Source organism: Rhyacophila brunnea, unplaced genomic scaffold (genome assembly GCF_057557595.1).
Source record: "Rhyacophila brunnea isolate RB1 unplaced genomic scaffold, BYU_Rbru_1.0 scaffold_1, whole genome shotgun sequence".
In the NCBI taxonomy this organism is placed as follows: domain Eukaryota; kingdom Metazoa; phylum Arthropoda; class Insecta; order Trichoptera; family Rhyacophilidae; genus Rhyacophila; species Rhyacophila brunnea.
Window position 1 is genome coordinate 2,099,190 of NW_028232751.1, and position 25,536 is coordinate 2,124,725.

General features: G+C 33.0%; 1 protein-coding gene across 2 annotated transcripts in view; it reads right to left on the bottom strand.

The window, feature by feature from the left end:
* Window positions 1-9,606: 9,606 nt before the first annotated feature.
* The window catches only part of LOC147079367 (E3 ubiquitin-protein ligase UHRF1-like), a 36,495-nt gene continuing 20,565 nt past the window's right edge, over window positions 9,607-25,536 (bottom strand). The window contains exons 9-17 of one of the 2 annotated variants that reach the window (XM_085940169.1): window positions 24,596-24,680; window positions 24,361-24,487; window positions 20,956-21,018; window positions 18,837-18,986; window positions 17,873-18,011; window positions 17,490-17,778; window positions 15,359-15,579; window positions 12,665-12,763; window positions 10,666-11,810 (exon numbers count right to left, since the gene is read on the bottom strand). In XM_085940169.1, the coding sequence (XP_085796295.1) occupies window positions 11,667-11,810; window positions 12,665-12,763; window positions 15,359-15,579; window positions 17,490-17,778; window positions 17,873-18,011; window positions 18,837-18,986; window positions 20,956-21,018; window positions 24,361-24,487; window positions 24,596-24,680 (1,317 nt within the window). In that variant the 3' untranslated portion in view covers window positions 10,666-11,666. Of the gene's footprint in view, window positions 11,811-12,664; window positions 12,764-15,358; window positions 15,580-17,489; window positions 17,779-17,872; window positions 18,012-18,836; window positions 18,987-20,955; window positions 21,019-24,360; window positions 24,488-24,595; window positions 24,681-25,536 lie in introns of both variants that reach the window. The other variant, XM_085940177.1, reaches the window with a different exon arrangement.

The window sequence follows — 25,536 nt, forward strand, 5'->3', positions numbered from 1 at the left end:
CATCCCCTAGCGGAGGTCAGCCACCATCTTATCTTTGTCGTCTGCTTCCCGGAACAGTTTAGTGGAGCTGCACTCGTACCAATCACGGAGGTTCTTAAGCCACGAAATGCGGCGCCGTCCTCTGCTAGGTACGCTTCCCATTGATCTTCCCTTGAATGTCAAGTTGAGGAATGCTGTATTTTTGTCCTCTCCTAATGTGGCCGAGGTACTGTAGTTTCCTGGTTTTGATACTATGTAGAACTTTTCGGTCCTTCCCCATTCGATTGAGAACTTCAACATTTGTCACCCGGTCAGTCCAAGGAATTTTGAGGATGCGCCTATACAGCGACATCTCGAAAGCTTCAAGTCTCCGTGACATCTCTATAATAGGTACTATAAATTAATAAACCTAAAAAATCTTAACACCACTGCACATGGATGTACCTACTGAAATATGACTATACCTATTCTAAAACATTAGATCGAGAGGTTTAAAAGAATACTTTTTAAAAATACTTTATGCAGTCATCAAATGTTTAAAATAAATATAAAGGATGGGGGAGAGGCACGCCAGCAGAGAGCCTAGCGGAAAATTTCGAAGCTTGCAATTTGAGATTTTTTTTTGATAATTTACAATTTCAACTGAATAAATTAATTAACATGTATCTGAAAACATTAAAAAGATTTTTATTTTTAATTTAAAGATAAATGTAAAAAAATTTAATAAAATTTGAATTCGTTGCAGGTTATTTTTAAAGTTTAGTTTATTTAATTTTTTTATATATTTTAGGTATGGTCCCAATATTGAAGCTCGATTTGATATAAGTAAATAAAAAAAATTTCAAGTTATACCTACACATTTATATTTTTATAAAAAACGATATTTTTTAAAATAAATAAGTATAAAAAATATTAAAACGATGAATTAGTCAAAAATCTAAACGACAAAAAATTGAAAACTTAACGGCCCACATGCTCGTCGTAGGTCAAAATTGAGTTTTTGTTGTATTTTCAAACCATGATCCTGGACACTCCTTAAACGTTGTAGATAATCTATTTATATAATTTTAAAGCCTTATTATCCCTCATATTTATTTTAAACATTTGATGACTGCATAAAGTATTTTTGTTACATAAAATAGTATTCTTTTAAATCTCTCGCTCTAATGTTTTAGAATATAGTCAAATTTCGGTACATAACTGTGCAGTGGTGTTAAGATTTTTTACATTTATTAATTTTTAAACGCATTTATAAAACCATTAGTATAATTAATAACGAGATAATTTTTGTAAAATATCCACGATAAAAATATATATTGATAATCTCTGTGGTCCCAAATTTGACAAGAATTAGGCATTTTATTATTCAAAAAATCGGCAACTTGTTATAACTTGTTAGACATTTATAATCATCCACAGATACCTACCTAATTAATAGATAAATATCAAAAGTTAAAAATCCTCCTGTAAAATAACATTTTGGTTAATTCGGCCTTTTTACAAAAAGCTGTCGATAATATAGGTACCTCCAGCGCTCGAAATGGAATATTTTACGAACCGGAGCGGTCAATATTTAATGAAAATGTTTAACATACTAATTGCTTGTGTATTTTATAAAAATAAGTGTGTTATGCCGTGTCCACATTGGAAACAAGTTGCTGGCAACCTCATTAAATTTCAAATAAAATAATTTTTGGTCAAACAAATTTTGATAATTATCGTGAAATTGAATGAGGTTACCAGTGTGGACAAACTTTTGGATTTTTACGTTAAATGGAAAATCTAGCTCACTGTCAAATTAATATGTCCACGAGACGGAGCGATAATTTTGCTGATTTTACGAACCGGAACGGCGCTTCGGTGCGTTCCGGTCCATTTCGAGCCCTGACTCAACCAAACTGACTATACCCTGAAACCACAGAATTCATTTTTACCACGTTTTTCTTAGCTCGTATTCTTGTTTGTCCGGTGGTTGTTTATCCAGTACAAATCTTGCAATCGATTTTTAACTAACTTCCCGACTAGCTAGATATTTGAAACTTTTAGAATATATCAGAACACGATGCCAATGCATTCTTTTAATACTTTTAGCCATCTTTAAGTCGAATTGAATTCATTTTCAGTTAATTCTGTTTTGTATGAAAAGCTATTTCGGAAGAAATCCGTAATCCAATCCACTCTTATTGGTTGCTAAGGAGGTGGTCCTAGCAACTAAATTATTAATATATACGTGCGTTACTATGGAAATCAAAAGGATATTTCAGTATTTTATATTTCTTTTTTGCAAAATAACAAAAAAATAATTTGTTGACAATTGCCTTATTTGTCCTAAATTATTAATACATAGAATTGTCAACTTTATATGATTCAACAGAAAATTTAAAAACGCGGTATATAAAAAGTTCTTTTTATCTTGTAATTATTTGAAAATTAAGTTATCAACCTGGAAGCAATAATTGAATATTTATTTTAAAATAATAGTAGACTAGCTGCCCGGAACAACTCACTACGGAAGCAAATGCCGTGTGGTGTGAGATTTGCTATTTGTTAATGAATAATAAAATTAGTACATATCGCACCCCCAGTAAGATACTGTCGTAAGTCTGCAATGGGCGTTTTCGAGTTATGGATGTGGTTGGATTCGTATTTTTTTTTTGCTATTTTAATAAAATACTGTCGTATCTCAAACTCAAATAGTGTCAGAGAGAAAGCAATTAATACAGTACATTACTTTTCGAAAACTGTTAAATCGATAATAAAATAGTGTTGTAACTAAGTTACGACAGTATTTTACAAGAAGCTTTGTAAAAAACTAAAACAATACTTTTCAAAAAATACTGTTGTAACTCTGTTACTACAGGAATATCTTGAGATACAGCGTAATTTTCTCACTAGTTGCATGGATATTATTGTTCCAAAGTATTCAAATAAAAAAAACTGGAAGCAGCAGAGGCAACAATTTTTGTTATCAACTTCAGTTAAATGGAAGTAAAATACAGGAAGTATACAAAAAATACTTTATCAACACATTTGGGGTGAGTGAAAGGTACGGCGTTCCACTGCGTTGGAAAACAAGAGATCTCCTTTCCGGAACGCCAATTCCAGAACAAAGTGATCACCATGGTAATAACAAAAAAAATGATGATGATTTATATCGTTCCCAGTGATCGAGTAACATTATTTGCGTGCACAGACGTCTAGATTGTATTTAGATGGTTAATTAACAATTGCTGAAATGTATCAGTTATACAAAAAAACAACAAGCTGACAGCAATATGCCATTTGGAAAAGAACACTATTATACGCATCCATATTTAATGACGAATTTAATATTGGCTTCTTTACGCCTAAAAAAAGATTTGTGCGTTGAATGCGACCTATACAATAATTCTTCACAGAAGAAAAACAACAACTCCAAGAAAAGTATGAGATACATCAACCTGGAAAAAAGAGACAAGGGATAAAAAGACCAAAGAAGTAGCAGAGTCCCGAACTAATGGCCAAAATAGCGTCATTAATGTAGCTGTATATGATTTGCAGGCTGTTTTACCGCTGCCTTGCGGAAATGTGTCAACTTTATATTATAAACGAAAGTTGGCAATGTACAATCTTACAGTCTATAATATCACTAAAAATATTGCAAACTGCTACATGTGGGATGAGAGTTTGCATGAGGATCCAATGAAATTGGTAGTTGTGTACTCGATTACATTACATGTGAAAAATATCACCACATTTAGCATTATATTTTTTACAGAGACAATTGTGCCAGGTAGAACAAAAATAAATACATTCCTGCAATGTATTTATATGCCATCGGGAATTCACAAAAAAATAAAACGATCTCTTATACGTTTTTGGTCACCGGGTATACCCAAAATGAAGGCGATATTGTCCATTCTACAATTGAGCAGCAGAAGAATAGGGCTCTAAAAAGTGGACCAATATTTGTGCCCAGCCAAATGATTACCATTGTACAAACGAGTAAGAAAACAGGACAACCATACATTGTCAAACCCATGACGACAAATAATTTTCACACCATGAAAAAACTAGCAGATGAAATCGGTAAAAATTACAACACGGATGAAAATGCAGAAAAATTTTTGTGGCAGAAGATTAAAGTTATAAAAGTAGACAGAGACTATCTATACATTATTTTTTTTTAAACCCGTTATCATGAGGAATGTAGGAAATTGAATGTTCGTCAACGGCAAATAGGTAAACCGTTACCAATGGATGGTCTCAATTTATCCAAAGCATATCAAGAGCGTCCAAAAATATCGACAATTAAAAAGAAGGATTTGCTTTCTCTCTGCACTGCTAAACATCGTGAATTTTATTATGATTTTTTGCTTCTCTTCCAAGTGATGTTTAAAAATTAAAAATCGTACCTAAAATTTTTATTTGCCCATTAAATAAAATAACTAAGTATTTTTTTGTTGTTTTGAACTAATAATTGTATTTTCTTGTTTTTTTTCAATAAATCTTTAAAGATTGTACCATAACTTAATATTTTGAAAACCTTCCTTCACAGTGCCCAACAAATTAGTTGAAATTATTAGAGTGATGGTAGGGAAATGTACATAGAAAGTATTGAGTTGATTCAAATTTTACCATGAAATTTTCAAATATCCTAATAAAATACTGTCGTAACTCAGAAATATTCAAATATCTCCATTTGTCATATACACGAGAAAAAGAGAAAAGAGAAAAATGATGAATACATTTGAAAATAGATCATGTTTTTCCATAAAAATAAGTAATAATTTTTGCATTCAGACTTTTCCTGTATTTACAAAGAATATTTGAAACTTCAAATGGCTCTCCTGCAAAATGACAATTTTTGGATTACTACAGTATCTTACTGGGGGTGCGATATAGTGAAATATTTCTGCGTTCAGCTTACCAACATCACACTCATTTTTGTTAGATACTGGCTAAAATCAAAATCTGAATAAAAATGTATCATAAGTCGACAGGAAAAATATATTTAAAAAATCTGAGAGCAGCCAAGTTATTCTGCTGAACCAACAATACCATCACATGACAACGGGTAGGATCCAATCACTTCGATACAGGCACTCACATAATCGAGTCCGGATCCTCACAGAAATGGAAAAAAAAACTTACAAATTATTGAGGTAAATCGCATATTAGTTTTTCGGTACTAGTCGGTTATCCTGCATCCTGGCAAACAAATTTTGAAAATAGCCGATATACTGGATTATTTGTTAGGATAACTTAACCTAACCTAAACTAACAAATAATCCAGTATATCGGCTATTGTCAAAATGTGTTTGCCGCTGTATCCAGGATAAACGTATAAAACCAGTTTTTCTTCTTCTTTGTCAGGACCTCATTACTGAGGATTGTGACCCGGATGGTTTGACTGTCAAACAGCGTTCTCAACGGTTTGACCCCACCCCTCTAGGCATTCTACAACACACAAGGCCAGTACACACTTACAAAAACCGTGGCACTCATGAATTGGTGCAATTATCTAGGACAGTGTTCTTCAAACTTTGTCGACTCACGCAACCCTTAGAATTATATTTTTTTTTCGGGGAACCCCATCCCATCCTTAGAAAAATATATCTTAAAATAATTACATTTTTTTACAAAATTTGTTGAAATCTAGGTCTATTTGTCGATTTTTTTTTTAACTCGCGGAACCCCCAGAGAGAAGCCGCGGAACACAGTTTGAAGACCACTGATCTAGGGCATCTAATGTTTGCTTTAATATTTCGATGCGGCGTGTCTAAAAACTACATCCTAGCAAATTCTAATGATTATGACCATTAAGCCACGCGTAATTGATAAGCATTTGTGGACGCGACAGCTCGCAATAACCCTAGTTGAACACCCTTAATTATTATACCTGCAGGCAATTGCTAGAGTAATAGTTTGAAGTCTTTGGGTATGGGGAATGTACCCGGAAAACTGCGGTATTCCGCGGGCAGTGTCAATGTTGAAGATAGTGACACCTGCGCATCTATTCTATACACAACACTGCTATCGCCTGCTATCAAGGGTAGTTTATCATAAATGTTTGTATTGAGGTATAATAATACTGGTACAATACGTTGGCCGTCTAAATTTTTGTCAAAACTGTCTATCTCACTCTAAAAGTTAGCACAGCCAAAAGAGGTGCTGTTAAAACATTAGCACTTATTGTAACAATATTGCAACTAACTTATTGTAAAAATTATATTACCTACATACCTCAATACAAAAATATAAAAAAACTACCCTCGATAGCAGTCTTGAGCATAGAACACATGTGCTGCTAGATTTTTTAATTAACTTCCACGACCTTAAAAATCAATATTGTTATTGACATTTTTTTCAAAACAAACACTTTTTCTGTGTGCGCATCTTTTTCGATATAGTAAAGTTGATTATAATATATGTTGCTGTAGTATATATATATTTGAATTTCTTTGAAGCGGCCTGTTTACCCACTCCATATCAAATTTTGCTAGATAAGCAATAATTCTTAGATCTCACTAAGATCGGGAAAACTGAACGAAAATTTATTATAGTTCGACAAAGAAAATACAGTTTAAAAATTCTCAGAACATCCACGTTGTTCCGATAGGATTTTAAATCGTAGCAATAAATAAACAAAATAATAAATATGTTCTGAAAATGACACTTTAATAATATGCAAGTGACAGATTAAAACGGATTTTTTAAAATCTACCATAAAATGAGTAGATAGTATGCAAGTGACAGTATTTGCGACATTTGCAAAATTTTCTTAGATAAGTACATACCAGGGAACAGAGAATTAATGGGAACTGAAATATCTAACGGGTGTGGAGTAACAGGCAATCGACCTTGAGTGTGGAAGAATATGGGATAAACTTAAACACATGTTAAGAATACGCTTGTCCTTTGTTCTGACAACTTTACTGCTCTCGGTTTATGCACTAACGCTAATTCAATATTGGTGTATTTGACGGTTGCAACCAGTGACGTCCCTAGACAAAATGCCGCCACATTTCTTTACAGTTTTTATCATCCTTTCATGACTCCAATATCTAAGGAATGTGTTGTATGGATACATTACTAACAAGATATACCACTAAATTTAATTTAAATGCAATCTCTGCTTCAATAGACTATATTACGAGGCCACGGTTTCAGATACATTTAAAAATACACCAGACAACTCGTGAGTGACTGGCAAACATTTTACACAAAATTAAGTAAGTATGTACTTACTACCTACCTACCTGTACCTAATTCAAATATAATTCGCAAATCTGCATGTGTCATTGCTATTCACTAAGGATGTGACGTCCAAGGACAACGGAAGTAAACTAGACATCGTGAAGTCGACAAAAATTATAGTCATATTAAAACTTTTATAGTAATTGTCCAACCAGTGAGTTGAATGTTTTAATGGAAATTTTTCGTTTTAACTAAGCTTAGGTACAGTTCGAGGGCTTAGTGTCAAACAACACTATCTACAAAAGTGCAACTTTACAGGAGAGCCAAAAATCGTTATTTTAGATTCTTGTAACTCAACAAAGGAAATGTTTATTCAAAAACCTAATGTTAATATTTTATAATTTATTGTGTATTGTACATTCATCTTGCTTATGATGATGTTAAAATTTATAGGGATAGTTTTTAAAAAATATGAAAACAAGGGTAACTTATGTAGTTAGCGTTAAACTGTACTGACGATTTAATAAGAAATTAGAAAAGATTGACATACCGTTGTTTGACTATCATGTAGACGTAAATGTAAAATAACGTTATCTCAAAAAAAAAAAAAAACACTTTTTTGTAGATAACGTTGTCTTACTTTAAGCACTCGAGTTATTTCTATATACCCAATGATTCTCCTCGATTTGCCGCCCTTCATGTAACTGCCGCCCCCAAGCAACGCTCAATCTGCCTACCTCCACGGGTCGTCACTGGTTGCAACACACTATTGCACGTCTATAATGTGTTTAATTTTTGTAGGACACTCACACAGTCAAAAGTCTGCTACAAAATTTAGTGCATCTGTCGATGTCGATGCACGGGTTTCTGCATTACAGTGAATGTTATCTTGTTACTAAATTCATATTATGTTGAGAACGTCTTGAATTTATAATTTGAAATGATCACTTGGAGTAAATAAATTAATATGAATGAACAGGAGAGGTGATACCTATGTATCAATATTGGATTCAGTCTTTTTTCAAGAACCTCAGTGCAAATAGCTGTAGGTACAACACGTAATATCACTTGTTGGAAGCTCTCCTAGGTCTATATCTAGGATATATACCGATTGTAAATAATATGGTAGCGAATGTGGTCTGGCCATACATGGAAATATTGTAAATGTTAAAGCAATTAGTGATCTGAATTCTTAAAATATAGAAATTCTTACGACAATGATTCCATAGAGTATGAAATGCACTTTTTGACAAGATTCTATTGTAAACATGTAAACAAAGTGATATTTTGTAAGTTTTAAAATTATCATTATATCCAACTTGTATTTGTAAACTAATATAATTCCATGATTAATAAAGGTTTACAAAAATTTCTAGTTATATTTGGACATATTAAATTTAATTACTTGTAATGATATATCACTGTTTAATGTGTAATAAATTAATAGTAAATTATAAATTATACCAAAATTAAATAAAAGATATGTAGGTACGTCTTGAATGATTAATATGTAATACTGCATAGAACAGTGTAGTTTGATCAAGAATCATAAGCAAAAACAAAGTATCACATGGGTTTCTTTGTTATGAATAGTGACATACTGTGTTTATATTTATGTAGCATATAATATATTCACAATATAAAATAAAAAAACAAATACTATGATTTTAATTATTAAATGATATTTTATGTAAGTTTAATGATTTTAAAAACAACTATAATATAATTATGTACCATAAATCAAAAGATTCATCTACCTACATTATTGGAAATTTTCTTAAGAAAAGTTGAAAAAACGTAAATGTGTCATCATCTCAAAATGCTACTTTGGCGAATAGCTGCCTTTTTGCTTATGGGGGCAGTATTAGTATCAATCATAATCACCGTCCGATCGGTAAGCATTGTGTAAGTCGCTCCTGTCCCACGAGTTCGGACCTTGGGTCAATAGATATCATAAGTATTGTAACATACTCTTGTACCAACTGTTTACGCTGCAAATAAAACTCGCTCCTGCATCCATCGGAGCAACCTTCACCAAATCTCGACTACTCATCTCTCCTCCTGAAGACTCTTCATCTACACCTCCTGGTCATCCCCAGCTGTCTCCTCCCCTAACCATAAGACCTCGCAAAAGACGTCCTTTTCTAAATTTAACGTATTTTTCTGGGTTCAGTACTTTCCATGTTAGAAGATTTCAATTGTGTCAACATAACATCATTTTGTAATTCAACTAACTGTAATTAAAAATTTACGATCGTAATTGGGATCAATCAAATTTTGCTTCGCGGTCGACCTGTTGGGAATCATTGTATATATAAACATTCTAAGTTTTTTTCAAATCCCGTGTTTATTTACATGAATACACTCTAGATTAATTTCACCGGCATTGGAGATTGGTGTCATAAGCACTGAGGAAATATAAATGAAAACAAATATTTATTTTAAAATGGCACATTTATTAATCAATTCAAACTAAATATTAAACATATTATTAATTATTCAATTACAGAATAAAACAATAAATTATTATTGTAAACAGACACATAATTATCATCTTTGGCATGACTGTCATATTAAATTTAACTATGTATTTATTGATGGAAGCAAATGCACCCATAACACATAGTTTACACATCCCATCAATGATTGGGGATTATGCAACAAGCATGTTGCAATTTGAGATCAAAATATGAAAACCCAAAATGGACATTTCACAACTATGCTACCAATGCTCATATTACATGAAACAATGCAATTCCAACCATCAGTCCCATTATCTGTACAATAAAAATGTCGCATTGAAGACACAAAATAGGAAAGTTTATATTATTGCCATGCCTGGCTCGATGACTATGTTCAACGATTGCATGTAAAGACGACACTGCGAATCGCTTCATGCCACTACGACGACATGGTGACGTTTGGCTTCATAATTATTAAAAGACAATACAAAACTTAAATTTAATAAATGCAATCTCCGTTATGGGCAAAAATAAAGAATTTGTGGTATCTTTGTGAAATGTAAGCGAGACGCAATGTTATCATTGTACCGTAACTATGGTACTATTCGACAGGTTGTGAAAATCGGTTAACTGTAGGTGTATTGGTGTAGTTCGTTTTTTTACTGGCTGTTTCGCCACTATCGTTCTACTGCGCATGCGCAGATATCGCGCACTCCTAATTGTTGTGTGAAAATTTAGAAGTTTCTGAACTTTTTTGACCCATGCAAGCAATCTTACAATTTGCACGATAATATGTGTTTACACGTGCATTTTTTTATGGCCGCGATATGTACAGTCAGCAGTAAATCCATGAACGTGTTAACGGGTCATAATGGTTGTGTAATAATCAGAGGCTTAGTTGAATAAATTCACACACCGCAAATACAGTGCCGCTTGCATTCTTAGCATATTTCAATGACAACACTACGTCAAACATACGTTCACTGGCCATCATTCCTTATGCACATTTAAAATATTATCTATTTATGATAGAATATTTTTTCTTCGAAAATCAGTACTCATACAATTTGCTTATTTCAAATGAGTAAATTAAATGCTCTTCTTTGTGTATGACATACTCGATTAGTTTGACAGTTGTCACTTGCATTTCACGATTTTGCCATCAAGTGGAGCAACTAAGTTTCACGCATGTACGTGTGGCTTCACCTGGCCCTTAGAAATTATAAAATAAGAATGAACAGTCAAGATATTAACCTGAATATTTTAAATTAATTTCCCATATAGAGGAATTTAAATAATTTAGTGAGTTAGATACTAAAAAGTCTAATGCAATTCACACAAACAATATTATAAAGGTAGTGAGGGGATTTAAATATATGAGGCGTCTAATTCCAAAAAGCGATAAGTCCACATTTGGTCAAAATCATGAAAAAAATATGCACGTATTCTTTGCATAATGTTACACAATATGTATTGATCTATAAATTCCAAAACGCAACAAAACCCTACGAAAATTATTATTATTATTACAAAAAGCGCCAAGTCCGTGTTTCATATTATTTAAAGCTTGCTTGATTGGTGTGTTTAAGTCAGCCAATAAGGGAACGTTCAATATTGGAAATGGCGTCTCCCATGCTGTAGCATCCAGTAAACTCATGACAGTGCCACGGAAATATGTGCCTTATGCAGGATAAATTAAAAAGTGAGGTTCAAGTAGCGCTACGTACAATTTTATTTTGCCTATATTTGTTACATTCAAGAGTTTATCGGCTGAAACCATTTGGTTCTAATTTCGACATAGAATACAACGAAAAAAATAATCTCATGTTAAAACAAATAATTGAAGCTTGAAACATAAAAACGTTGTTTCCTGCAAATATCGAATTGTGAACTTATCGCTTTTTGTAATTAGCAACCTTACATGTGTTAATTACAATCTAAATCATCACAGCTATTTATAAAACCCTCTTTTTTCAGAACACAACTTGTAATACTTAATTCAGCAAATAATTGCCACGTCTTAAATAATTAAAGTAATTATTATTTCTAGCGAACGTCATAGCCTGGCAGCACAGCTCTCAGGACCGACTTCAAGTTGTCATTGTTCGTCAATTCTTCTTTCGATAGGTCTGTCCTGCAGTGCGGGCAAACCTGACTCTCAGTACTTTTGAATGCCAATTTCAAGCAGCTCTAAAAATTAAAATAATATCTAAATTAGAAATTCACCACAACTTAATATACAAAAGAAAGATATAAAATTGGAATATAATATGAAAGCATTGTTCTCTTCAACTTTATGTTACATGTGCACAAAAAAAACTTTGGGTGTGTTCTTATGTGGTAATATAGAGACAGGGAACACAAAATTAATAGGAACTAGCTTAACCTACTGGGTGTGGTATAAAGCCGTACTTAGACCATTTTTTTTAGACAATTTCATTAATAAGAATAAAACATTCTTAAGCCATGTATATTCAAATTGACTAAAAAAAATCGGTGCGTGTACTTATGTACGTGCATTAGAAGTTATAATTCTTTGGCGTAACAAAACACAAACAAAACTTGTGATAAGACTAGATTCTTTGACTAGCTCTTAATTATCTTGTTAAATTACACACTCAAGAAAAAGGACCGCTTATTGGAACGCCGTTGGTTTATTTCTATACACTTTAACTTATATTACTAAATTATATAATGGTTTCTCGTTGTTTTTATTTTTAAAGTACCAACTGTCACTCTTGACGTTTCTATACACTTTAACTTATATTACTAACTGACGTTTAATCGCTTGTTTACAATTCTAAATTATAATATTATACTGTATAATCGTCACGATTGCAGTATCATACTGTGGCGTAAAGGTAGTGTGTTTGGCTGATCACCGAACAATCAATGGTTCGAATCCAATCGAGTGCGTTTTTTTTCGTGTGAAAAAATAAATTATGTGTTACATGTCACACGCCAAAAATAGAATCTGATTTCCCAAACGCGCCAAAAGAAGTATAACTTCAATAACATATTAATACAATTGGTTGTGTTACTACCGTGCAAAAGTTGTGACCGCAAAATGTGGTGACTGGATTAGCAGCGATCTCTTGGCAAATGATGCACAAGAAGTGTGTCGTCATTTTGTTTATCAAACCCTGAAACAAAAAAAAAAACAAATAAAATAAGACATTAGGTACTGTAACACATGTTATACACATTTATATTTTTTATAAAAATCGATGTTTTATAAAATAGATATAAAAAATATTAAAACTATGAATTAGTCAAAAATCTCTTAGGCGATGCTTAGAAAACTTAATAAACTAAATTTTAATAATAAATATGACCATAAAATATAATATGTAATAATAAGATGTGGTCCGATTCAACAAATTCACATTTTTTACAATTGTAAGTTTATCTTTGACTTAAAATAAAAAATATTTTTCTTTTTAATGTTTTCAGATACATATTTATTACTTAAAACAGTTGAAATTGTAAATTATCAAAAAAAAATGCCTAGGTGCCTCTTTAAAAAAAGCTCAGTAAAGGCTTCACCTTAAGATCAAATTTCGCAGTACCAAGTAAAATATATTGTTACACTTTGGAATTGAACTCCGATTAATCGCTTATTTCGCATTTTTACACCCAGTTTGCCGATTAACGAATATACCTATTTATATTCGGATTTAAATTTTGTACTATTCTATTTGAGTAATTTTTTGAGACCAGGGTTTCACCTTTCGGCATCTTCAAATACATGCACACTCACCAATGGTAAATACACACCAACAATGAATACAGTGTCAATTACAACTTATATAATAAACTAAAACAATACACAACAATAAAAATATAACAAACAAATTATAAATAGTTGAGGTGTTTGTAAAAAAAACCCAACCAAATTTACTAATAATACATTCAAAGTGTATAAATCATCAAAACCCTAAATAAATCATTAGATAACTACTCACTAATAACACAATCAATAGGCGTAAAATTGTAACTACTTAAATCCATTAAAATTTAAATTCATCAAGTACCCTCGGTCGATAGTATTAAGAGCGTACTTCAGTGAAACGGCGAATAATTTTCAACAGTAGGTGCGATGAAATTTCTCACGTGTCCGCACGTCGATTTGTTTTGTCATGGCGTCGGATGAAAATATTCTTAAATCGTGTAAAGATGACTAAAAAACTTTACGTATGTACTTAAAAAAGAAAACAAATCAATAAATATACTATTATTATTAGTAATATGACAATAAACATAACATTAAATGGATGCGTTTTGGATTTTTATGACAAATTATATTTCGTTCGGCACACGTCATTTGCACAATCCATTCACGCATCGCCCAGCCAGAAGTATAGCCTTAATAGAATTAAATAGATTTTATCTCCTTGTAAAAATAACAATGACATAATTTTCTATAACATATTATATTTATATTTAACATTATTATAAGTAACGTAATACGTATTGATGTGAACCATCTGGAGCAAGGCCCTCTATAGCAGTGGTTGTCATGATGCGGCCACCAGATGATTTTGCTGCGGCCACCAACATCATTATCAGTATTTAATTTAATTAACTGGGCTAACGTTAAGTATGCGTTATTGGAAATGAGTCATGACCAAGTACTTAAAAACCATTTTAATAATACCATGGTTGAAAAATTTTGGTCGAAGTTATAAATTGACCAAGAATCAAGTCAATTCAAAGAATTGGCAACAATTGATTTATTAATATTGTCAATTTTTCCCTCTACATATTGTATTGTATTCAGTGTAATACACTGCATAAAAAACAAATGTCGAAGCTAGTTGACAGAATATGTATTGAGGAATTTCCATTTACATTATTTTAAAATAAATTTATTATCCGACCATGTCCGATCTTAATAGGATCATATGGGCCTCCACAGAGTAGAGGTTTGTATTAACAGATTTTGTTTTTTACGAGAAATGTATGTCAGCCACTTCCTCAATCTATTAGGTCCATACCCTGACTCACACACAAATTGAAAAACAATAACGTGTACTTGCCAGACCCAGGATTCGAACCTGGGACCAACGGCGACCCACCCAAAATAGATATGTATATAATGTTCAAATGTCTTTTATTAAATGGACTTGTCTATAAATAAATTGATCCATTTTTTTAATAAATAAAATTTAGCTTTATTTTTTCAATCACAACAAAAAGTGAGATTTGGTGCGGCCACCAGACGTTTCTATAGAACTGTCAATGTCGATTGTGCCGCCATAGTTAAATTTCAGGTGAGAACCACTGCTCTATAGTCTGGCTGCAGCACGAAATAGTGAATTTTGATCATAGTTATGTTATTGTTATTGAAATACGAAAATCTTCATTTACTGTAAACCAACACTACCATCGAAACTTTCAATTTAGTATCGCGGACTGATGGCCACGGTCTGGAGAAGAGCCAGTTATAGAAAATGTGACTAACAACAAAACATAAATTCATTATCTTTTTAGAATAAAATATTCTGTGGAAACATTACAGTAAAACCCCATAGATACAAACACAGTTTACTCCTATTCAAACTGTCACTGTAAATCCTTTTAGCAAAGCAGTTTTGACACTACTATTTATGGTAAGAATTGCTCAACAGTTGAGAAAAGGGTTTTATTCAATGTTTTTATGTAAACCCTTCATAAACTTAAAAAGTTGCAGGAAACGAAACAGGTTCAAGATAGAATGATTGACAATGCATATGTACCTGTTTTCCTTCTTTTTTCAATGCCTCTACGCACTCATCCCAAAGTTTTTTATTAAGTACATCACTTCTGATCGCCTCCTTATCTTCCTTAGACAGTACATCGTGTTCAAGGTTTCCATTTGGCGCATCAGCAACCCCGTTTGAAAGCTTGGACTTTTTGCTGCTCGCTGCCATGGCGAATGGATTTGTTGACTTGGAAGGAGATTTTGATTCACTCTCGTCTATTAAAAAAAAAACACAAATTTATGTGACAATAATGACTCAACAATTTTTGTTAGTGTTGGATCTGTATCTGTGATCGAAGAATTTCAGTGTACCATTTGTTCTCCCAAAGTTCAGAACTAACCTGTCAATGGTGATGCCAATTGGAACAATAACTGTGGGTATTGCTTCAGATATTGATATATTCCACTTGGGTGAGCGTTTACATGTAGATGGTGTTTTATAAATTCTTAAGGTACAATCAATATACAGCTTACTTAATATAAAAAGGGTTGGGAATAATTAACTTCCAGCGCATCTATTTTATACACAGGTCTGCTATCGACAGCTATCGAGGGTAGTTTTGTATCAAAGTATTAGCACTTATTGTGACAATTACAAAAAGTGTGTTGTATTTGTTACAATAAGTGCTATGTTTTAACAGCACCTCTCTTGGGCGTGCTAAATATTAGAGTGAGATAGACAGTTTTGACTGTTTAGACGGCTAACTTATTGTAACAATTATAATATTTCGATACAAACTTATGAAAAACTACCCTAAATAGCTGCGGATAGCAGTCTTGTGTATAGAATAGATGAGCAGTGTAGATATGTATTACGCTATTATCAAACAAGAACTTCTCGTCCACGTCTTAAAACTGTGAACTAACAATTCCCTCTAGTGGAGCTAATAACACTTCCGTTTTCAAATGAGGAACGCCCCCAAATTTATCATTTCATTTTACACTCCCATGGTGTACGGGATCTACGAATTTACTTAATTTGAAGTTTTTATAATAAAAATATGTCTAAAACGATCAGGAGTGATGTTAGAATTATTATTAGTAAACTTTTGGTTTATTGCGAAGAAGAAAAAGAATTCGCTTATAAAAAGAGAGCTGATACATTATTTAAACACGCCTGCCGTGTGCGCGTTGCCGCCATGATAGGTGCGTCACTGAGAAGTCTTCTATATGCGACTACAGTGACTTCCTGTTTTGCCGATTTCTTGTTGTAGGACTATACATGAGTATTCACTTTTTATTTTACACTGGACGGTTTTATCCAAAGATGTTTTTCCCAATCGTAATCAATGCCGTTTTTGTATATGTACTACCTTCAAAACTTTTCAAAAACATTACTCAGTTTGTGTGAAAATTAATAGACATGGAATACTTTGTTTCACTTTCATATATTTAGGCTCCATCTCTATAGAAAAAGAAACATTTTTGATTTTTTTTTGTTCCTATGATGTTTAAATCCTATGGAAGGCAACAATAAGAATGATTTATCTCCAGTTTCATTATACAGTCAAACTTGGTTATTACGAGGAAGATGGGACCGACTGAATTTGCTTGTTATAAGCGTTACTCGTTATATCAGAGAATTGGTATTTTTAAATGAGCGGTCACAAAACACAAAAAGTCGAAAATAAAAAATTTGAAAGCCATCGTAAAAATCCCCGAAACAAGCATGGTATTCATAAACTACAAAAGAAGTTGTTTATTGTAATGAACGCTGGTAGGTACCTACTGACTTCACAAACCTTGGAATTTTTTACATGCAATTTCAAGCATATACGTGGAAACTTTTTCAATATCGTCGGCAAAAACACCAATTAGGTAGATACTTAGACACTTAACTAGTGTCATAAGCGTAATGCGATCCCGGCAGTATCCTGTCCGGTCGGATTTTATTGCTTTGGGTCGAAATATTTTTAAACGATCGACACGTTAACAGCTTTAAGAAAATTTTTTATGATATTTTAGGTCGGTATATCCGATAAGTTGCTCGTTATAACAGTGAATAAATGTATGGAGAAAATCATCAACTAAAATGTCAACGAATGTTTCCTCATTACATCCGAGACCTTGCTATATCCGTGATCGTAATAACCGAATTCGACTGTATTTATAATATAAATACAAACCTTTAATCAGTTTAGGTTTGTTCTCATCTTTGGAATCCTGACCCATCGATGATCTCGTCCTCATTTTCTTGAGAGGCGGTGAACTGTCGGCGTCCTTCTTAGACCTTCTCCTCTTCTTATTGTGGTGTGTATCCGCGTTTGTACTGCTCCCCGGCTCGTCAGTGTTGCCGTTGCTCACCCGTAATACCCTCGTGGGAGTGCCTACTGTTGACGAAGGGTTCTTTTTCAACTTTTCACGTTCTTTCTGTGCTTTTTTTTCTGCCTCTGCTTCCAGATAGCCGGGAGGGTACTGTGAAAACAACAAAATAAAATTAAAACCAATTGCACAAGACCATTTAAGATGAAAAATTTGCCTGATTCAAGCAATAGAAATTATACATTACCACAATCGGGAAAGTCTTTCCACCCTCTTCCCATGGAGGAGGATTTGGATCGTCTCGTCTGACAAGATACTTCCAGACTTTAAAGCCGGACTTCCCTGTCTCCTGGTAATATTTCACAATCTTGTAAATCCCATCATATCTGCAATTATACATATTTATGAAATATATATAATTTAGAAAAGTCTCAGCCCAGTAACATCCACATGTTTAGCCCATGTGTTCGCCGTTTGGCATCATTACGGGTGATTAATGGGTGTGTGCATACCAGTAGCGAAGGGTGGAGGTATGCTGTTAAGATCCCCCATAAATAGTGCACATTAAGCTTCGTTAGTCATACGTATTTGTTTTTATTGAACTAAGACGACAATTTACAGATGGTGTTGGTTAGTTTTTCAAAATCAATTAAACCTTGCATCAACCAAACCATAGATAGTTTTGGTATATTTTGGGTGTTACGACAAAATTAATGGCAATTTTTCATTTACGCTTATTTGTTTACGTTGGATTAAGAATACAAGCCCTGCCTAAACCAAACTATAAGAGATAAGAAATATTATTCTATCTACAGAAAGTTATATTTTGGATAGATGGGTTTTTTTTGGACATTATCTATTATGGCTTGGTTTTCGCAGAGTTTAATTGAATTTTAAAAACTAACCAACACCTGTAAATTGTCAATGAAAACAAATATGTATGACTGACAAAGTTCAGTGTGCACTATTTATGGCGGGTAACAATCTACCTCCACTCTTCGCCACTGGTGCATACACAATGATCGGTGATCAGTAACTGCACTACCTATGGACCCACCATCGCAGCAAGTCACATGTATTCGGCGCACCAACAAACACTATGGGAAATACAGTACATTTCGCAACAACACGATAATGGTCGTGTCTGCATAATTATATTTTGTGATTTTTAATCAGTAAAATCCCATTGTAGCCACATGGTAAATATATACCTTATTCCTTCCTGGGGTGCATATTCAGGGAAATGCTTGAGCATCTTATAAGATCGGACGACACGGACTGGTTTTCCATCCCTCCATTTGGCACCAGCATCTGCGCCCTCCTCTTTCACTTCCTTCACAGCACAATTCCTTGCGAGGGCTCTGAAACAGTTGTGATGATATAAATCTCCGAAAAATACTTGGAAGAACAAAAGAAAACAGGGCATCTCTATGAATACTGAGCTCTGTGAACAATTTTATTTAAATCCAATATAGTCAATGTCTTGAGGGTGCGAAGAATCAGATGGCCTAATCATGTTGATGGATGCGATGGATCAAGAGCTCTCGATAAAGTTTATGAAAAAACCCCTGTAGGCACTCAGTTCCTAGACCGCCTCCCAAGGATATGGGCGGATAATGTTAAGAGGGTTACAGAGAGGCTGGGTGTGACCGACTAGAGAGATAGAGATAGAAAGAGCTCGGTATAGAGATACCTGGAGGATGGTTGTGCAGTCGGCCACGGACCTGAATAGCTTGATTAAGTAATGATATAATGGATAATAATTTGATTCACAAAGTGTCAAATTGTCAGCTGAATGCAGAACTATTTTGCAGAAGAGTTTTTTGAAAAAAACAGCCTACTTCAGTTATTTATTATTTATATACACAAAAAAATGTATGTACCATTTACTTCATCAATAATCCTACTAAAAAATGATGCATATTTATCCATAAAGATAATAAATAATTTCAAAAAGTTGTTACAAAAAAACTCTCCTCAAAAATTTCAAATGTAATTGTAGAATAGTTCTGCATTCAGCTGAGGAAATGTATTTTAACCAAAGACAAAGAAAACCTTGATCAATAAAGATGAAGCCTAATTATTATTATCAAAGTTGAGCTAAAGTGAAGTAGATAAGGATACGTTAAATAATTAGGTAGATAAAGTTAATTTTTAGTAACTTGAAGCTGAGATTTATTTGCCGGGGCTCCACTGGGATAAAAGCGTCTTGAATTAGAGACGAGGAATAGTGACACTATCTGAAGGACTCTAAAACCTGAGAATTATTTTTATTTATTTAGAAAAAGAGTATTACGGCATTACAGCGATTGGCCAATGCGCCATAATACAAAATTACAAAAATATCTTAATTACAAATAACAACTAATATAACAAGAAAGTAGAAAGTAGTATGAAAACATATACAATTATAAATTTAACCTATTTAACACGTCCACAAACTTTATAATAGTTAATAAAAATAAATCAACCTTTATGGTGCCATCAAATAAATTAATCGCACGATACACAGCATCATGAAACATAACATTTGTCCTGCGACGAGGTATCTTGAAGACCGTAGAGTTACGAGTGATATTGGTGGGAACTTGAAAATTAATATTTGCCAGTATATACAGATTGTAAATGAATCCACGAAGAAGTAAAAAGAAATGCTTTAATAGAGCAATCACTCTTCGGGTGAACAAGGATTGCATTGATAGCATACCCAGAAGAAAACGAGTCGGGAAATTCATTTTATTATCATTATTATAAGGAAAGAACCAGTATGTTCTTAAGGGGGAGAGGCATAGAAATTCATTATCAAATTAAAGCTTTAAACATATTTTAATCGATCGATACCTATCTAAATACAATGGGAAAAATAAAATATATTTTTTTATTTCAAAGAGAAAGCGACAAATTTGAAAAAACGGCTAAAAATAAGGGTTTTACTAAAATAAATATTTATTGTTCCAAGTAATTTCTTGAAACAAAAGTATCGATTTAATGTTGTTTAATAAGTTTTCTTGGAACTAGTGAATCTCTTGTCAATTAATTATAGTTTTAATGTTTTTTTTTCAATCTAAAATCAATCGATTTTTACGAAAAATAAAAATGTTCAATTTTCAATAATTGCATCAAGCGAAAACGTGGGCCTGTTCAATATATTTTTCTTACTTTTTAGATATATTTAACGTAATATTTTAATTTAAATTTATTATGTTATTTACTAATTTCAAATTAAATACAGTCGTCAAGGACGTGCTGCCTCTAGCGGCAACAACGTGCGATACCGAAATAACTGTCATCTGTATTAGATTCTAGTTCGCATGAATAATAGGTACCTACCTCGTATGTAGATACGTGCGGTTAGTATGCATGCACATGGTAATATATTTTATTACGAATGGTCTGAAACAATTTGAGAAATTTATGTTAGCATTTACATTAAGCCGTCTTCTCATTTGTTTACTTGTATATTGATAAAATAAAGCAAACATTCATCAGTAAATTTCAATACTCTGCTAGCAACGTTCCCTCTAATTTTTCTATTGTGTGTGTGCGGATCATCAACGCATTTGAGCAGTGGCGTAAATAGGGTTGGTGTCACCCGTCAGCCGGTGTGGTAAATTTACACCCCCCCCCCCCCCCACAAACAAACACATACAATTTTTCATTAAAACTTATATTGTTAAGGTAGGTACCTATTTATTAATTTCAGCGATTTTTTATAATAATAACACTAACAACGATAATTTTTGAAGTACCTACTTAAATAAAAAAATAGGAAATAAAGAAAAAAAGTAAAACGCCCGATCTGGTCCCACAAAAGCCAATTTGTTGCATTTAGAAAATTTGCGGCGTCATACTGTCAACGTGAAGATGTTTTTACTTCCTTAGATAATTCATAATTATCAGCTTTGTATGAGCTACCAAAATTTTTAATTTTACTTATGTGTTCCTTTCTTTCATGGCCACTCTCGACTAGTCATATAAATTCGGTTAAAGCACACTTGAGTGCATGGCAACCTCAGTTTGGGTAACTGCTCCTGAGACATTCTCAGTTATAAAAAAGCAATTAGACGAAATAATGTTCGAGCTTACGTAGTAGGTAGGTGCAAGCTAATTTTCCTGAATCATCTTATATGAAAAGACATACATATCCTGAAAAACTATCGCGTTTGATATATTATATGCATTGAATTCTATTACCATTACTTCAAGTGAATGTGAACGCGAATTTTCGCAAATGAATCTAATTATTACCCCAATAAGCAGTGGCGCACCCAGGATTTAATATTGGGGGGGGGGAATGTAAATTAGTCCCATAGGCTCTTTTTCTTCTACACAGCCTAATTTATCGTTTATCGGTCTTTTGTCTATTGCACTCGGTGTACCTACACCATGGTCCCCACATCCTGAAACGGGCCCTCAGGCTAGGATATTTGGCGGGCCTCCTACCTACCGCTAAGATTAAAGGCAGTGTGAAACACTACATTAACGTTTTTCAAATTGTGTTTTAGTTCAAATTAAGGCTACTTATACAGTGAATTATTGGCGATTTTTAATACATCTACTTTAATAATGGAGCTGTCGAGTATCGACACGTAATAATCAAAAAATATATTGCACAATTATATCTATTAGTAATTGAAAATGTTCATGGCCATGAAGTGTAATAGCGCCGCAGGCGACTTTTTCTACTATTAAAGCTACTTTATGATGTGTGTTTATCTCACTTATCTGGTCAACCCGACACGCCGGGCCCCCCACAACCCGGCCCCAGACTAGAGCCCTGTCAGCCCTCCCCAGCCATGACCAACACCACTCCTGAATTCAGTTGGACACCGAGAATTTTTTGACAGTTCATTAGGGATTGGGTTTCTGAAATTTTGTTTGTTTTTTTGGTTTTTTCGAAATTTTTGTGTTAGAAATTAAAATCTAAGAAATTTTTCTAAAAAGGGTGCTGGAAAATTATTACAAATAATTTTTTTGCCGTGTTTTTATTTGTCTAAGCCCAAAGGTATAGTTTATTGGCTTTCAATTTCAATGTTTAAAATCATTCTGATAATTTTCATGTTTGGAGGTGCCAGGGCCCCTCGATCCAGGGCATATCGACTTGGACACTAAAGACGTACCTAGTGCGTAACGATTAGGTGGCCAATCGACATAATTAGCATACTATTTAAAAGTGGTAATTAAAAAGCAATTATCTAATCAGCAGTCAATGTGTTAAGTAATTAACATACCTACTTAAAACATATTCATCGAAAATAAAATTGACACAATGTTTGTAAGTAGCTACATAAAAAAAACATTACTTATAAAATATATGCAAACTAAATAATGTCAAAATTAATTATAAAATTAATTTGGGATATACCTATTCAGATTTAAATAATTAGATCAGTCCTTATTTGGTTTTACTTAACCAGTTTCCAATATTTGTATAAGTAATCAGAAGTATTTACCTACCAAAAATAATCTCGACTGGCATATTTATACCTAGTCACAAATTAAAACTGGCGCAACATTGCTTGTTTGCGATGGTCCGAGACCACAGAAAAGAAAAAAAATATTTCTGAGTTCCCTGTGCGAGCCAATTCAGCTAGCATTGATATATTACTAGGTAGGTACCTGCACGACTGACAGATGCTTTCCAAATAAACCCTGCAGTGTGCCTGCCTACATATTATTATTATTACAAAAAACAACAAAATTAATTATCAACACATTCGACGTACTGTTTTGAGTCCGGTCTATTCTATTCAGATGTTCGGTATATTTTCTTATGATGAGAATAAATTATTATTGTCAATGTTTTGGGTATATTTAATTATTTTTAAATCACCAAACCGGCTTCTCATCTTCGGATTGTTCTAATAATGTATTGATAATATTTATATTTTTACTTAGGTAACCTAATCATTATTTTCTAAAAATGTGTTGTAAAATAGTCTATGACGCCATTTTTATGGAGATCATGTGTATGGTCTAATGATTCCATACCTAATTAATTATCTTCATTACTATGAGAATGTCAATAATTCACAGATTGTTATCACATATAAATATCATTACACAATATTATTATATGTATATATTTTTTTAATATTACTATAAAATCCAAATTCTAATACAATCCAATCCATTCCAATTAAACTCACATAAGTAATTATTATAAGGTACTACCAGGTCGATGGTCCACGTATATTTTTATAATAATCTGACAAAATATAAAAAAGTCCGATTGAAATAAAATGCAAAAAATATATATACCATTGTTTAAATAATAACTGTAATTATATCATCTGTTTTTAGATTTTTTATTAATATACAATTACAGTGACATCTAGATAAGATGCCTCGAAGATTCATTCAAATTGGATTGTAATTGGAATTAGATTCTGATATAATTTTGACCTATATGCTTTGTAATTCGGGGAATAGATGGCTCTATAAAAACGAAACTTTTGATGACATCCCCCTTAAGTAGAGAAATCTAAAATCTGTTGTGGACTCGATCCAACTTAATTGTGTCGATGGACCTATTAGGAATCCAAATAATGATGGAATATTCAAGAATACTTAACACGTATGATACGTATAATGTACGTAGCATTCGGACATTTTCGAATGATTTTGAAACCCTCATAACAAAACCAAGCATTTTGCTAGATCTAGTACTGATGTTAAGAATAATTATAAAGCCAATGCAAATGAAAAAAAACTAAATTAATCATCCACACATACTTGTTCTGCCTGGTTAGTGTCTGGTCGCTAGATTGATCAGCGGTTCTCTTATTCCCAGAGAGATCCCGTCCCCCACTGCCTGTATACGTGAATTCAAGTCCATGGTCCACATCATCTTCATAACCACCTGTCGATGAAACCACAAAATCATTTATAATTTTTTGATGACAGGCATAAACTGTGGCCAACAATTTAGCTGGCTTGCCAAAAGTATTTAAATAAGATGTATCCTAACCTGAAAGAACAATGCTGTAAGCGCCTTCCATATCTCTGCCGTGTATTCCGGCGACCGGCGGTCGATGGACTCCGGACTCTGATAACTAGAAAGAAAGCAAGCATATTTGTCAGACAAAAGTACATATTTCTTCAAATTAAAACTTTTGCTTATTCTGTAGTGTATTGAAAGACAATACAGTAACTGATAATTCTAAATTCGCCGTAAATCGAAATTTTCGCGAAAAAAAAGTCCCTTGAACATTATTTTCATAAAAACCATACCTTTAATTCGAATTTCGTAATACGAAATGATTTCAGAGTCCTAGCATATAAAAATATTCAATAATTATATATTTTTTTTTCCCACCATGTCCGATCCTAATAGGATCATATGGGCCTCCACAGAGTAGAGGTTTGTATTAACAGATTTTGTTTTTTACGAGAAAAAGATGTCAGCCACTTGCTCAACCTATTAGGTCCATACCCTGACTCATACACAAATTGAAAAACAATAATGTGTACTTGCCAGACCCAGGATTCGAACCTGAGACCCACGGCGTGATAGTCCAACACTTAAGCCGCGCGGCCACCGTGGGTGTTATTAGTAAGAAAGTACATAATTTCATGAGTCCGTCATTAGAAATTGTGACAGACTTTTTTAAAACATCATAAATTGCTTATTTTATGAAGGTAATAAAATAATCCTGACATTTTATGACGTATTAATAAAATCATTATCACATCCATTATCAGTGGCACAGCTGCACTCCACTCAGAGAAAAAACAAAAACTGTGATTAAAAACAATAATCTGATTGTAAACGAAATGAAAATCAAAAAAAAAAAATTGTATTTAAATATATTTCATATTTCGTATTTTGAATTTTTGTTCGATTTTCGGTGCCGTGGAATTCGTATTAAGGAGGTTTTCTGTACATTGAACATGCAGCAATAACCATGA